Source organism: Jaculus jaculus, chromosome 12, assembly GCF_020740685.1.
Source record: "Jaculus jaculus isolate mJacJac1 chromosome 12, mJacJac1.mat.Y.cur, whole genome shotgun sequence".
Lineage (NCBI taxonomy): Eukaryota > Metazoa > Chordata > Mammalia > Rodentia > Dipodidae > Jaculus > Jaculus jaculus.
The window spans coordinates 33896141-33912685 of NC_059113.1; the positions used below are offsets into that span (position 1 = coordinate 33896141).

Genomic DNA, 16545 nt, shown 5'->3' on the forward strand with positions numbered 1-16545 from the left:
GTAGGAGGACCACTGTGAGTTTGAGGCCACCCTAAGATTACATAGTGAAGTCCAGGTCAGCCTGAGCCGAAGAGAGACCCTACCTCAAAAAAACAAAATAAAATAAAATAAATTATATATATATGTGTGTATATCTATCTATCTATCTATCTAGAGGTCAGAGTAAGTGAAACAAGCAAATCACCAAATTTATAAAATACTCTGCTTGGGTCTGTGATTACTACTCACTAGCACAATAAATTTTCATCACGACAATACTGAAAACTGAAAATCCTTAAATGTCACTAGGTCAAGATAAACTACAAGTGGGATTGGGACACGGTTCCATAGTTAAAGATGCCTGCTTGCAAAGCCTGATTAGCAGGGTTTGATTCCCTAATACCCAGACACAAGAGGCCATGGCGCACCTATACCCTCTCTTGGCTCTGAAATAAATATGACATCTGTTTTTTGAAAATTCAAAGTAGGCGGGTATGGTGGGACACGCCTTTAATCCCATCACTTGGGAGGCAGAGGTAAGAGGATAGCCATTGCATTCAAGACCACCCTGAGACTACAGAGTAAGTTCCAGGTCAGCCTGGGCTAGAGGGAGACCCCTACCTGGAAAAAATTAATGAATGAATGAATGAATGAAAGAAGAGAGAAAAAATAAATCTAGGGGTGAAGAGACTACACAGTTAATTCTAGGTCAGCCTGGACAGGAGTGAGACCCTACCTCAGGGGGGAAAAAAAAACACCTACCACAAAATACCAAAATAAAAGCCAAATGCTCTACACAGCTGCTGCTACGTAGCAAAACCTTGTTATTGTTTTTGTTTTCTTTTTTAATTATACATTTGTGTGTATGTCAGTACACATGTGGCACCAAAAAAAAAAAAAAATTACACTTTACATCTGACTTTACTTGGATGCATGGAGAACGGAAACCAGCCAACACCCTCTCTACAAACAAGGACCTTTAGTAGCTGAACCATCTCCTCAGCTCTTGTCAGTTTTTCAACACTCCTAAGGAGTCCTGAGCAGGGCATACTGGCGCACACCTTCAATCCCAGCACATGGGAGGCTGAGGTAGGAGGATCTCTGTAAATTCAAGGCCACACTGAGACTACAGGATAAATGGGTGAATTCCAGGTCACCATGGGCTAGAGTGAGACCCTATCTTGAAAAACCGAATTAAAAAAAAAAAAAAAAAAGATACTGTCTTGACTATCAAGACTACTTTTTGGAGCTGGACATGGAACTACCTGGTAGTTCCATGATCTGGGAGGCTGAGGCACAAGGATCTCTGGTCTTCAGGTATCAGAGACCAGCCTGGGCAGCAGCATATCAAGACCCTATCTCAAAATAAATAACTTAAAAAGAACAAATGGAAGTAACTAAATATGAAAGAGTATTATCATTTCCAGGCACCAATAAGAATTTGAAATTACAATTAAGACAGACATAATTAAAACTGAGGTTAAATAAAAAAAGAGAGAAAGGAAAAACTCCCTGGCATGGTAGTGCATCCCTGTATTCCCAACACTAAGAGGCAGTTGCCACAAGTTTAAAGTCAGCCTGAATGACAGAGTGAGACCCCATCTCAAAAAACCAAACAGCAGGGCTGGAGAGATGCCTTAGCAGTTAAGAGATTTGCCTGCAAAGCCAAAGGATCATGGTTTAATGCTCCAGGACCCACATAAGCCAGATGCACAAAGCGGTACATGCTCTGGAGTTTGCAGTGATTGAGGCCCTGGTGTGCCCATTTACTCTCTTTCTCCCTCTTTCTCCTTCTCAAATAAATAAAATATTAAAAAAAAAAAAAAAACCAGCCAGGTATGGTGACTCATGCTTTTTATTCCCAGCACTGGGGAGGCAGAGGTAAGAGGATTACTGTGAGCTTTAGGCCAGCCTGGGACTAGTGAGAGAGTTCCAGGTCAGCTTGGGCTAAAGTGAGACTCTGCCTGGAGGGAGGGGGAGAATTAAAAAACCAAACACAGACACAAACTGAGAAATAACCTCACACTAACCTACATCAATCCCTGGAATATCCCAAGCCCTTGCTTTAAAACAATAATGGCGGGCTGGAGAGATGGCTTCGCAGTTAAGCGCTTGCCTGTGAAGCCTAAGGACACCGGTTGGAGGCTCAATTCCCCAGGACCCACATTAGCCATATGCACAAGGGGGCGCATGCATCTGGAGTTCATTTGCAGTGACTGGAAGCCCTGGCGCACCTATTCTATCTGCCTCTTTCTCTCTCTGCCTATCGCCCTCAAATAAATAAATAAATATTTAAAAACAAAAAACAATAATGGCAAGAAACCCTCAGCATTTCACCAAATAAAAATAAAAGGCTAGGTGTGATGGTGCATGCATTTAATCCTAGCACTTGGGAGGCAGACATAGAAGAATGGCAGTGAACTGGAGGCCACCCTGAGAGGTGAGTTCCAAGTCAGACTGGGCTAGAATGAAACCCTACCTTGAAAAAACAAAACATAAATAAAAGAAAGAAAAAGGAAAGCCAGGCATGGTAGTGTACACCTTTAATCCCAGAACTAGGGAGGCAGAGGTAGGAGGATCACTGTGAGTCTGAAGACACCCTGAGACTACATAGTGAATTCCAGGTCAGCCTGGGCTAGAGTGAGACCCTACCTTGAACCACCACCAAAAAAGAGAGAAAAGAAAGAAAAAGGAAGGGAGGGATGAAGACAGACAAATCTTTGAAAATTGGAATAATCTACGCCTGCCTGATCCTGGGACAAATTTCTACTCAATTAAATTCAAACAAACAATAATTTCCCACATTTATATCTTTTTTAAAATTTTTTACTTAAAGACAATCTAAACATTTAGAGTTTCACTTTTTATTTAAATCAATGAGATTATCTAACTTAAAAAATATTTTTTTCCGGGCTGTAAAATTGGCTTAGCAGGGCTGGAGAGATGGTTTAGGGATTAAGCACTTGCCTGTGAAGCCTAAGGACCCCAGTTCAAGGCTTGACTCCCCAGGACCCACATTAGCCAGATGCACAAGGGGGTGCATGCATCTGGAGTTTGTTTGTAGTGGCTGGAGGCCCTGGCGCACCCATTATCCCTCTCTCCCTCTCTGTCGCTCTAAAAATAAATAAATAAAAATGAACAAATAAGTTTAAAAAATATTTTTAAAAAATGGCTTAGCAGTTAAGGCACTTGCCTGTGAACCCTAAAGACCTAGGTTCAATTCATCCAGATGCACAAGGTGGTGCACATATCTGGAGTTTGTTTGCAGTAGAGAAGCATTAACATGCCCATTCTCTCTATCTGAGCGCCCCTCCAATAAATAAATAAATAAATTTTTTTAAAAAATTTCCTGGCTGGAGAGTTGGCTTAGTGGTTAAGGCACTTGCCTGCAAAGCCTAAGGACCCATGTTTGACTCCAGATCCCACCTTAGCCAGATGCACAAAGGTGAGGCAAGCGCAAGGTCACACATGCCCACTAGGTGGCACAAGGGTCTGGAGTTCAAGGTCAGTGGCAAAGGCCCTGGTGCAGCAATTCTCTTTTTCTGAAATAAATATTTTTTTTAATTAAAATTTTCCCCCATGGGGAGAATCACAGCTATATAAATGTCTTCAGACAACAGGTCTATTTTGGTAAGTTGTGTGAATACATTTTTCTTTCCTTTTCTTTCTTTTTTGGTTTTTCAAGGTAGGGTCTCACTCTGGTCCAGGCTGACCTGGAATTAACTCAGTCATCTCAGGGTGGCCTTGAACTCATGGCGATCCTCCTACCTCTGCCTCCCAAGTGCTGGGATGAAAGGCGTGCGCCACCACGCCCGGCTTGAATACATTTTTCTAATTAGACTTCTGCATTTACTTATTCAAAAAAAAAAAAAAAAGGGGGGCTGGAGGAACGGTTTAGGAGTTAAGGCAGTTGCCTGCAAAACCAAAGGATCCAGGTTCAATTCTCCAGCACCCACATTAGCCAAATGCACAAGGGCTGGAGACCCTGGAGTGCCCATTCTCTCTATCGGCCTCTTTCTCTCTCTGTCTGTTGCTTTCAAATAAATAAATGAAAATTTAAAAAAAAAAATTTAAATTGCAGCCAGGTGTGGTGGTGCAAGCCTTTAATCCCAGGAGGAGGAGGTAGAGGTGGGAGGATCTCAGTGAGTTCAAGGCCACCCTGAGACTAATAGTGAATTACAGGTCAACCTGGGCTAAAGTATGACCCTACCTCAAAAAGCCAAAAAAAAAATAAAATCTGCAGTGTCAATATTCTACACACGTGCTCACACAGTTAAGCACCCACAGCCTCCTAGTGCTTCATAAAGATAAAATCAGACAAGGGCCTGTCCTGCTTTCAAGCAGAGATAAACATGTACCTAAATACCTACAATACAAGGTGGAAAGTCTCAGCAATCTGTGAGATTTACAGATAAAGTCACAGGGTCACAGAGGACCTGCTACTAACTCACACAAACAGCCCTTTCAACTTGGTTCAAACAATTTCATAATTATTAACTCCCATTAGGCTCACAACAGCAAATGCTACAGGGGCAGTTGTTTTTCTAATATTATAGAAGAGGAAACTGAAGCACATAAAGGTTGAACATATCCCAAATTACCAGTTAATAACAAAAAGAAGTAGAACTCTTAGTATTACATTTTCTCTGGGGGAGAAGTTCAACATATGGCAAACCTTTCCTATAATGAAAGAGAAGTACTTTGGTATTGTAAGCAATCACTCTCTAGTGTGTGCATTTTATATACACACATGCACCTTGATTTCATTAACAGGTGCATTTCAGGCAAGACAAACTGGGAAGTGTAATCAAAATAAATTTCCACTAAATTTTTAAAAATATTTTTTTATAAGGGAGAGAGAATCGGTGTGCCAGTGCCTGTAGTCACTGCAAACAAATTCCAGACACATGTACCAGTTTGTGCATCTGGCTGCGCACTGGGGAATCAAACCTGGGCCAGCCAGCTTTGCAGACATGTGCCTTTAACCACTGGACCATCTCCCCAGTCCTCTCACTGGATTCTAATAAATTGGAAAAAAAAAATTCTCTCTAGTAATCTGTAGTTATTTCTTCTGTAACTCGTACTCATGTCCAGATGAGAATTTTTAACTGATCAAATCCTGCAAATATAAATTAGTTCACCCAATACATTGGGAGACCCAAAACATTTTCTCAAACTATTAAAAAGTAAACGTAAAAGGCCAGGTGTGATGGTGCATACTAGTAATCCCAGCACTCAGGAGGTAGAGGCAGGGGCATCATAAGATGGTGGCCATCCTGGGCTACACAGTGAGTTCCAAAAAGTGCTACAGTGTGAAACCCTGTCTCCAAAAACCTGATGAATTAGGGTTTTTTTTGGGGGGGGGGGATTTTTTTCTTTTTTATGTGCAAGCACAGAGAGAGAAAAGAGACATTGGAGAATGAACACACCAGGGCCTCCAACCACTGCAAATGAACTCCAGATGCAAACGCCACTTTGGGCATCTGATTTTGCCTGGGTACCAGGGAAACAAACCCAGATGGTTACTATTTGCAGGCCAGCGCCTCCGGGTCCCCAGATGAATTATTTTTTAAATATCGCACACCTCAATCAATTCTTCAGTTATGCACCAGATAATCCATGTGAGCCAGAACCATCAACAGATATTAATCAAGATATGCTGAACAAATGAATGAATATGTGTACGTACTTAAAAATCCCAGGCCCGTTGCTCTTCGCATAATGCCATGTTCAGCCTCCTATTATTCTCCCAATAGGGTGCACACAACGAATATAAATTTAAATATAATTAGTAAACAATCAGGGAAGCAAATCAGATGCAGGTGAATATACTAATCCCAAAGATTACACTACTCTCCAAGGTTAACTCTGGAACGTCTAGAACAGGACGCACAGCATGCAAATCCCCTGAGCAAATACTTCTCACAACTACCACTTATTCCCACCCATTCCCTTTAAGTACATGAGTCTTCCAGATGCAGTCCACTTGAAGCATGCTACCTTCTCTCCGTTAAGACTGATTTCCTCAAATCCTAGTTGCCGCCGTCCCCCACACCCATCCAGGCCCCACACACACTACACATACACACAAACCTACGAAAAGAGGAGCGCTCGCCCGCTTGGCACACAGAAACACCAATAACAAACGGCGAGAGGTAGACGGTTCGGACCTGTGCATCTTCAGCACCGCCAACCCCTCCGCACTGACACCGCGAAGAACACCGGATTAGAAAGATGAACTAGTTTGCTCCCCACGCACTTGTCCATCGCTGTCACCCGCCCTGGACCGTGCCACACTCGCCACCGACTCCCGCCGCTGCGAGGGTGCTCGGGCCTGTCACCTGCGCCTGCCCCACCCGGGGACCTCAGCTCGGGCGTCGTCTCCGCTCCGGCCGCCCCCCCCCTCCCTCCAGCCTTGCAGGATCCGCACGTCCTCTCTCCACAACGACGGACATCTCGGGTTGACCCGGGCCCGAGCTCGGGGGGGGGGGGGGGCATTCTTCCTCCAAACTCCGTACGCTCCCACTAGTCCGGCCGAGCTCCCCGGCGCGCCCCACTCGCCCCAGAGGACGGCCGAGAGGAAGAGGCCTGGGCGGCAGCGACGTGTCCCGACCCCGAGCGGTCCCTTCGCCACGGGCAGACAAGCCGCGGCGGGGTAGAGGGATGGCCGGGGCCCTGCGACTCCTCGGAGGCTCCCGGACGATCAGCCAACACCCTCGTCCTCCTCCTCGCCGAGACCGGGCTGCGGGCGCCGGGGCCTACTTACCAGAGCAGACGGGAGCGTGGGAGCCGGCGCACACCACCACGGCCTGGGGCGGCGGGGCGCGAGCCTCTCTCCGTCTCCTCCGCCCTCCCCCGGCGCGCGGCCCTCCGCCCGGCCCGGGCTCGGCCTCGGCGAGCTGGACGTTCACTCCGGCCGCCGCCGCCAGCGCCGCCGTCGCCGCTGCTGCTGCTTCGCCACCTCGGCCGCCATCTTGACTCAACCCCCCTCTCCCTCCTCCCCTCCGCTCCGCTCCGCTCGCCACCACCCCCTCCCTCCCTCCCTCCCTCCCGGACCGCGCGGCCGCGGCCGCGGCCCCGACGCCGGCTCCGCCTCCTTCCGGAGCCTCGGGACCGGACTCCGTCCTTCCCCCGGCCGAGCGCAGCCCCTACCTCGCTCGGGTTTCCTGGGTCCAACCCGCGCCACTTCGCTCCGCGCCGCGGCTCCCCGAGGCTGAAGCCCGCGCGGGCGCCATCGCGTACCCGGGCCTGGAGCGTCACCAGCCCCTCCGCCCCGCCACGCCCCGCCCGCCTCGAGCCGGACACTCGCGCGCGTGCGTGCGTGCGTGCGTGCGTGCGTGCGTGCGTGCGCGCGCTCAGGCGTGGGAAAGAAGAGGACGCTGAAACCTGCCGCTGGCCCCGCGACCCCCTCCCTCCCCCTCCCCGCCCTTCTGCGGGTCGGCCGCGGCCTGGAGGGAAAAACCCGAGCCCACGTGGCCCCGGGGAGCTAATCCACCTAGCCGGCACTTGAACGCCGCCCCCCACCGCCCCGGTCACCACCGCCCCCGGGTCTTCTCCGAAATGGCGGGCGACGCCAGCTTGCTCCTGAATGTGTAACTCCAGAGGAGTTGCGGCCCTCCTGACCCACACTCGGCCCTTCTCTTCGGATGAAATGACGTTTTCTATAACCGCATATTTATCCTTGAGAACAGCTACCATCCTTTCCAGCCCGAAATAGAAACAGTAAACACAAAGTTGATGTAGTGAGCCGTTTGGGAAAACTTTTTCTTCCTTTTTTTTTTTTTGGTCTGGATAACGGACTGTCTATATAATTATAAAACTCCCTCCTTGAATTCCTCAAGATTTTTAAATTTTAAAATTATTTTTTTAATGTTTCCTTTTTTTTTTTTTTTTTTTTTTTAGCCTTGCATAGTAGCACAACGCCTGAGACTCGGGGAAGGCGTGAAGATCGCTGCAAGTTCCACTATAGCCTAGTTAGTCTATACAGCAAATTCCAAGTCAGCCAGTTACAGAGAGCGATCCCATTTCAAAATAGTAACAATAATAGGAATAAAATACTTCCTTTTAAAACCCACTCGATTGTAAGAAACACTACATCGGACAGCATAGGGTTCTTGAAAGCCGGCACAAGAGTTTCTAAACCCTGCATCAAAAGGAGAGCATACATCTAACAGGCTTAAACCACAACGCACTCAACCACGGAACTCAATTTCAGCGGGTTCGGGTTTCCAGCCCGGACAGGGTCAGCGCAGACTTCGCGCCTGCGCAGGCGCGGTGCCACTCACCCAGCATGGAAGTGCTGGGCCTCCTGTGTGTGTTTGTGGCGGTCCTAGTGTGGGGATTCCTCCGGGCATGGGAAAACGCAGAACAAATGACGACTCGGGGGGATACTGGCCTGCCGGGAGTCGGAAGCCGGGCCCTTCTGGTGATCGCGCACCCGGACGATGAAGCCATGTTCTTTGCTCCCACGGTGCTGGGCTTGGCCCGCCTGAAGCACCTGGTGTCGGTGCTCTGCTTCTCCACAGGTAAGGAGGCGGAAGGACGGTCGCTGGAAGCCGGGGTTGTGAAGGGACTTGGAACACTAATCCATCTCAGTCGGCTTCTTCCCAAACGGTTTTCTGTTAGAGAAAGCTAAGTGAATACACCGACGGTCCCTTTGTCTGGACTCACCACGGGCTGAGCATGGGAGCGGCGGGCTTCCGAGGTGGTTAGGTCCACAGCGAGCCTACTCCGTTCTTTTCTAGCAGGATTGAGAAGAAAAGTAGTTGCGAGCCATTGGTTCCATTCAGTACCTGCATTTCCATTGGAAACTGACTACTTGGGGGTTTTGTTTGAAGACAGGAACTTACTCTGCAGCTCAGGCTGACCCAGGCGATGATCCTCCTGCCTCAGCCTCCCCAGTCCTAAGATTGCAGGCAGAAGCCACTGTGCTGGGCCCGTACTCGATATTCTGTGTAACCAGTGATTTGCAGATGGATCAAGAATAATAACCCTATAGATTAAAAATGAGCCATAAGGGCTGGGAGAGATGGCTAAGCGGTTAGGGCGCTTGTCTGCAAAGCCTAACGACCTGAGTTCCATTCCCTGTTGCCCACATGCAAAGTGACACATGAATCTCGAGTTCATTTGCAGCGGGTTAGAGGACCTGGTGTACCCATTCTCTATCTCTCTCTCTGTTTGCAAACAAATGAAAATATGTTTACAAAAATAGGGGCTGGGCTGGAGAGATAGGTTAGCGGTTAAGGCGCATGCCTGCGAAGCCTAAGGACTCAGATTCGATTCTCCAGATGCACATGGTGACGCATGCATCTGGAGTTCATTTGTAGTGGCTAGAGGCTCTGATGTACCCATTCTCACTCTCTGTCTCTCTTTCTCTCCCTCTCTCTGTATAATAAATAAGTAACAATAAATTTAAAAAAAATAGGGGCTGAAGAGATAACTTAGTGATTACAGCCTAAGCACCCAGGTTCGATTCTCCAGGTCCCATGTAAGCCAGATACACATGGTGATGCATGCATCTGGAGTTCGTTTGTAGTGGCTAGAGGCCATAGTGTGCCCATTTTCACTCACTGTCTGTCTCTCTGTCTCTCTCTGTGTCTACTAAATAAATGAAAATAAATTTTAAAAACATATAGGGGCTGGAGAGATAACTTAGTGATTAAGGCACTTGCCTGCAAAGCCTAAGGACCCAGGTTCGATTCCCCAGGTCCCATGTAAGTCAGATGCACAAGGTGGTGCATGCATTTGGAGTTCATTTGCAGTGGCTAGAGGCCCTGGCATACTAATTCTCTTTTTCTCTTTCTTGCTCTCTCCCTCTTTCTCAAATAATAAGTTATTAAAATAAAAAAATAAGCAATGAACATACTATATTGTGCACTAAACGGAATCTCTGCTCTATGATGCCTGCTCAACTCACTTTTGCCTCTAATAATAGCAAAGGGCTTCCTGCTACTTTGAAATCTGTTTTATTCTAGAAATATGTATATGTTAAATCAGAGCAGTTAAGTCAGATGATGTGATGGAGAGCAATTTTCTGCATACTTTTAGTGTTCATCTCCACCTCCAAAGATAGGACTTGTGTTATGGTAGAAAAAGATCAAACAAAACAAAAATTGACCATGATGGTTTAATTAAAACTATAATGCATCAAAGGAAGAAATACGAATGGCACTAGTCATCAGGGAAATGTAGATTAAAACTACATTGAGATTCCATCTCACTCCTGTCAGATTGGCCACCATCATGAAAACAAATGATCATAAATGTTGGCGGAGATGTGGAAAAAGAGGAACCCTTCTGCACTGCTGGTGGGAATGCAATCTGGTCCAGCCATTGTGGAAAACAGTGTGGAGGTTCCTAAAACAGCTAAAGATTGATCTACCATATGACCCAGCTATAGCACTCCTAGGCATATATCCAAAGGACTCATCTCATTTCCTTAGAAGTACGTGCTCTACCATGTTTATTGCTGCTCTGTTTATAATAGCCGGGAAATGGAACCAGCCTAGATGTCCCTTAACTGATGAGTGGATAATGAAGATGTGGCACATTTATACAATGGAGTTCTACTCAGCAGTAAAGAAAAATGAAGTTATGAAATTTGCAGAAAAATGGATGGACCTGGAAAGGATTATACTAAGTGAGGTAACCCAGGCCCAGAAAGCCAAGCGCCACATGTTCTCTCTCATATGTGGATCCTAGCTACAGATGATTGGGCTTCTGCGTGAGAATGAAAATACTTAGTAGCAGAGGCCAGTAAGTTAAAAAGGAGACATAAAGGGAAGAGAAAGGAAGGGAGGAGGATACTTAATAGGTTGATATTGTATATATGTAAGTACAATGATTGTAATGGGGAGGTAATATGATGGAGAATGGAATTTCAAATGGGAAAGTGTGGGGGTGGGGAGGGAGGGAATTACCACAGGATATTTTTTTATAATCATGGAAAATGTTAATAAAAATTAAAAAAAAAAAATAAATAAAAAAATAAAAAAAAAAACTTGAAAGAAAAAAAAAAAAATTTAAAAAAAAACTATAATGCACAACTTTGTAAATTAAACAATCAAATTATATGCATACAATGGGTAATTTTGTGATATGCTAAATTATACTGCAATAAAACTGAGCTTTAAAGTTGCCCATGGGTTATTACCCATTTGATTGTGTACAGATTATTTTAATACAATTTTTTTCACAGGTATCACATTTTATACATTCTTTCCCCTTATTTCATATTTCCTTCCTTAACTACAGAAGACTGAATCAGTAAGTTAGTAAATGTAAGGTCAACCTGACCTACTGTGTTTTAAAACAAACAAAAAATGTTAGGGGTGGGACTGCAAAAATGTAGTCAGGCATGGTGAATCATGCCTTTAATCCCAGCACTCTGGTGGCAGAGGTAGAAGAATGACTGAGACTACATAGTGAACTCCAGAGAGAGACCCTACCTCCAAACCCTCCCCCCTTACCCCCGTGCAAAAAAAAAAAAAAAAAATGGGAATGCATGCTTTTAGTCCCAGTTACTCAGTAGGTTGAAGCAAAAGGCTTATTTGAGGCCATGAATTCAAGGCCAGCCTGGACAGTGTAGTTAAGACCCATCTCAAAAGCAAATGTCTTAAGGTTTGTTTTGTAGTTATAGAAATTGTACCTAGGGTCTTGCATAAGCTACTCAGGTGATCTACCACTGGGCTACATCCCCTGCTGAATTAGATTTTTATGGGTTTTGGTGTTTTTTCTTTGTTTGTTTGTTTTGGAGGTAGGCTCTCATTCTAGCTCAGGGTGGCCTTGAACTCACAGCTATCCTTCTAACCTCTCCCAAGTGCTGGGATTAAAGATGTATACCACCACACTTGGCTTGAATTGGATTTAATTTCTTTTTTATTGACAACTTCCGTAATGGTAGACAATAAACCATGGTAATGTAATTCCCTCTTTCCCCCCACTTTCCCATTTGCAACTTCACTCTCCCTCATACCCCTTCCCCCTCTCAATCAGCCTCTTTTATTTTGATGTCATTATCTTTTCCTCCTATTATGATGATTTGGTGTAGGTTGTGTCAGGCACTGCAAGATCATGGATGTCCAGGCCATTTTGTGTCTGGAGATGCACATTGTAAGGAGTTCTACCCTTCCTTTGGCCCTTAAGTTCTTTCTGCCACCTCTTCCACAATGGATCCTGAGCCTTGGAAGGTGTGATAGAGATGTTTCAGTGCTGAGCACTCCTCTGTCACTTCTCAGCACTATTGTGCTTTCTGAGTCACCCCAAGGTCACCACCATCTTTTTGAAAAGAGAAGCTTGTCTAACCAAAATTGAGAGTAGCATTAATATATGGGTATGAATATTAAGAGAAGTGCTTACTGGGCAGTTTGATGAACATAGTATATACATGTAGCCAGACAGCAGCAGACGTTACACACCTAGGGCTCAAGACTACCCCTGTCATAGGTTTTCAGTATCAGGCATGTATTTTCACCCATGGAGCGGACCTCTAGTCCAATTAGAGAGCAGTTTGTTTCCACCATGACAGATGTGCCACTATTGCACCCGTTGGCTCATTTGGCCTGACTGGCCAAATATAAGGCATGCAGTGTCTACTGTTGAGTATCTTCACTGGTGATTTATTTCTCACCCATTGAACTGCATGCAGAATGGCTTCTTCCAGTTCTCTGTCAGCTGGTCTACATGGAGGAGGTTATCAGCTCAGTTCCAGCAGGATTTCTCAGTGGCCTTGCAGCCCAAGTGTGTGGAGTCTTCAGCAATAGCGTCTTGCCATCTATTCCTGGTGGGAAACCAAGGGCCTCAGCAATGGCCCATTTTTTAGGGGCATCAGAGATCTCCCTGGAAGGTATCCCATCCCTGGCACTGAAAATTTTTTAGCAACAATCTATGGGTCCTGAGTTTGTCCAGAAAAGTGGGTTTCCATATGATTTATTTATATCCTCTTAGATGTTTGTTATTTTTCAGAGGGAGGGTCTCACTCTAGCTCAGGTTGACCTGGAAATCACTCACTCGGCTGGCCTGGAACTCACAGCCTCTTACTTCTCCCTCTGGGGTACTGGGATTTCAGGCCTGGACCCAGCAATAAGTAACTCTACCTGGCCAACAACTCCCTGAAAGGTATCCCATCCCTGGCACTGAAAATTTTCTAGTAATGATCGATGGCATCTGGGTGTTCCATTGTCCAAAAAAGTAGGTTTCTAGGGGGCCAGCCCCCAGGGTGCTAAGCTGAGGAAGAAGCGGGGAGCTGCTGCTGACGAATTTCTTGGAGCCATCTTGGATGAGCCTGGCTCATAGGTGGCTTCTAGTCCTGCCAGGGAAGGCAAGGTAGCACCTCCTTGGGCCTCTGTCCCTGGCTGACTACTTTTTAAAAGGCTATCTTGCCCCTGTTCCTCATTCAGTGGCATAGGGGAGATGGAGATAAAACTGGCCTGAACCACCTTCCGTGTCCTGGATCCCCTACAGGATTTTGGCCTATCGACCAGTGTTCCAAACACTTACAATCAAATCTCAGCATTAGATTTGGAGTCATTCTGAAGCAGCTATATTATGCTGGTCCTGTCACTAATCTGGGATTTGATATTCCTGAGGCTTTAAGTGCTGGCCAGCCTTCCATGCAGGATGTTGGTGGCCTTTGTTTTCATGAGTCCCGTGTGCACCACCCAGTGATCTTTCTCTGCTGATGCCTCTTCCAAGCTGAAGCTGTGCTAATCACAGGAAATACCAGAGAGAAGTGCAGGCATGGTACTGTGAACAGCATATCAAGTTAGGCCTTCTCCCCACCCACCCATCCACCTGCTGCTGTTCCCATCTCGGAGTCCTCAAGTAGCTATAGGACACCATCCATCCAGGTTTCCCCACTGACTTCAGGAACAGTCGTGAGGTGCACTGCATTCGAGCCATCCTTGTTGGAACAGAACATGTCCCTGTTAACGACCTCCCATGGCTCTTGCTTAACAATAAGCGCTATCATGGACCAGAGACCCCACCTTGGAGCTTAGACTCTGTCCTTTAGTCTGTCCTTAGACTCTTCTGCTGAGTAATCCCTGAAGTGACCACTGCGTGACCGCAGACAGTGGCTGTGAGATTGAATCATATCAATATCTGCTGCACCCTGGCCAAGTAGATTTCCTTCCCCAACCTCTGCCACCTTTGTGGGGTTCCCTGAGAACCACCATCTGTGGCTAACAAAATAGACCATGATTTTCCAGTTCACTTTTCCCTTAAAGAATAAAGAAATGGGTGGAATTAATTTTAATAATAAATAATAAAAAAGTAGGTTTCTATATGGCTTATTCATATCCTCTTAGATTTTGATTTAGCCCTCCCACTTTTCCTTTACTCAGTCTCTTCTCCTGACCTCTCTTAGGCCTTTCTGACCCCATTAATCTGGTCTTCTACTTACATATGTCCAATACCATCCTATTAAGGCCCTCCTCCCTTCTGTTCCCTTTATATCCCCTTTCTAGTTTACTAGCCTCTGCTACTGAGTTTTATTTCTACTCACATAGAAGTCCAATCATTTGTAGCTAGGAGCCACATATGAGAGACAACAAGTGACATTTGACTTTTGGGCCTGGATTACCTCACTGAGTATAATCCTTTCCAGACCCATCCATTTTCCTGCAGATTTCATAACTTCATTTTTCTGTACCACTGAGTAGAACTCCATTGCGTGAATATGCCATATCTTCATTATCCACTCATCAGTTGAGGGACATCTAGGCTGATTCCATTTCCTAGCTATTGTGAATAGAGCAGCAGTAAACATGGTTGAGTAAGTACCTCTAAGGTAGTGAGACAAGTCCTTAGGATATATGCCTAGAAGGGTTATAACTGGGTCATATGGTAAATCTATTTTTAGCTGTCTCAGGAACCTCCACACTGATTTCCACAATGGCTGGACCAGATTGCATTCCTACCGACAGTGTAGAAGGGTTCCTCTTTTTCCTCATCCTTACCAGCATGTATTGTCACTTGTTTTCATGATGGTAGCTATTCTGACAGAAGTGAGATGGAATCTCAATATAGTTTTAATTTGCATTTCCCTGATGGCTAGTAAATTGGATTTTTTTATTGTTTTATTTATTTATTTGTTTGTAAGCATAGAGAATGGGCATGCCAGGGTCTCTTGCCACTGCAAACCAACTCCAGATACATGTACCACATTGTGTATCTGGCTTTACATGGGTACTAGGGAATATAACTTTTGGCTATTAGGCTTTGCGAGTAAATACCTTTAAACCACTGAGCCATCTCTCCAGGCTTTGAATTGGATTTTAGCATAGAAATGAAAGATTTTATTTTTTAAAATGTTTTATTGTTTATTTGCAAGCAGAGAGAGAGAATGGGTGCACCAGGGCTTTCTGCCACTGAAAATGAACTCCAAATACATGCAACACTTTGTGCATCTGGCTTTACATGGGTACTGGAGAATTGAACCCAGGCCAACAGGCTTTGCAAGCAAGCTCCTTTAACCACTAAACCATCTGCCTAGCCCAAGGAAAGGAGGATTTAATTAAATTATGAGAAGCTATAAAAGAAATGCTATTTAGAGAAGTGATTGTTTTAGAGCTAAAAAATTTCACAGTGACAAATAGTGCCTATGAACCATGAAAAGATGCAAGTGTTAAAAAAAAAATGATCCAGGCATGGTGGTGCTCGCCTTTAATCCTAGTACTTGGAAGCAGAGATAGGAGGGTCACTGTGAGTTCAAGGCCACCCTGAGACTACATAGTGAGTTCCATGTCAGCCTGAGCCAGAGTGAGACCCTACCTCGAAAAACAAACAAACAAACAAATGCAGTGGTACTAATCTGACAGAAATACAGAATGAAGCTGACATGATAGCACACACCTTTAACCCCAGCACTTGGGAGGCAGAAGTAGGAGGATTACCGTGAGGTCCATGTCAGCCTGGGCTAGAATGAGACCCTTCCTTCATGGCAGGGTGGGGGAGGGGAGAACGTGCTATAGCTTCATTTCAGTAATGAGCTAGACTCTATTTTTATGCATTCTTCTCATTCTGTCCCATACATGTACCTATCATATTTAGAAAAATATAATTCCTCCGTTTGTTTGGCTTGTTGATGACCATCCATAAATTGGAAGTTAAAGAAAAAAAATACCATTTCCATAAACAAAAGTCAGGGGTGGGTGCTGGGGAGATGACTTGGGTTAAAAGCGCTTGCTTTTAAAGCCTGCTGGCCTGAGTTCAGTTCCCCACTACCTATGTAAAGCCAGGTACACAAAATGGTACGTGCATCTGAAGTTCATTTGCAGTGACCAGAGACCCTGGTTTGCTGATTCTTTTTTATAAACTAGTATAAATGTAGTCCTTTTGGGAATAATGAAAAACCACACCATTCACAAAATGGCTAGATTGGTTGGTAACATAGTATATGGCAATATTTCCTGATCTTAGCTGTTAGATGTATACTTGTTGATTTTTTAACTTAAATTATCCTTAAAAATTGTTTTATCAATTTTAAAGATATAATTTGTATCTGATAGTCATACCTCATAATTGAAAGATTTTTTATTGAGTAAAAATCAAGTCTCTCTCCCTCTC

At 45.2% G+C, this 16545-nt stretch overlaps 2 protein-coding genes across 15 annotated transcripts in view; one reads left to right on the top strand and one right to left on the bottom strand.

The window, feature by feature from the left end:
* Positions 1-7242, bottom strand: part of Ncor1 (nuclear receptor corepressor 1) — a 194442-nt gene extending 187200 nt beyond the window's left edge. For 2 of the 3 annotated variants that reach the window (XM_045131727.1, XM_045131710.1), the window contains exon 1: positions 6746-6861. The gene's annotated coding sequence lies outside the window, so the exon portion shown is untranslated. Of the gene's footprint in view, positions 1-6745; positions 6862-7131 lie in introns of those variants that run through there. The other variant, XM_045131711.1, reaches the window with a different exon arrangement.
* Positions 7243-7922: 680 nt separating this feature from the next.
* Positions 7923-16545, top strand: part of Pigl (phosphatidylinositol glycan anchor biosynthesis class L) — a 60828-nt gene continuing 52205 nt past the window's right edge. For 2 of the 12 annotated variants that reach the window (XR_006632924.1, XR_006632923.1), the window contains exon 1: positions 7924-8504. Coding sequence is in view for 6 of the 12 variants with exons in the window: in XM_045131257.1 (XP_044987192.1) it covers positions 8270-8504 (235 nt within the window). In the remaining 6 variants the exon portion in view is untranslated. Of the gene's footprint in view, positions 8505-16545 lie in introns of all 12 variants that reach the window. The other 10 variants (XR_006632921.1, XR_006632922.1, XM_045131254.1 and 7 more) reach the window with 7 other exon arrangements.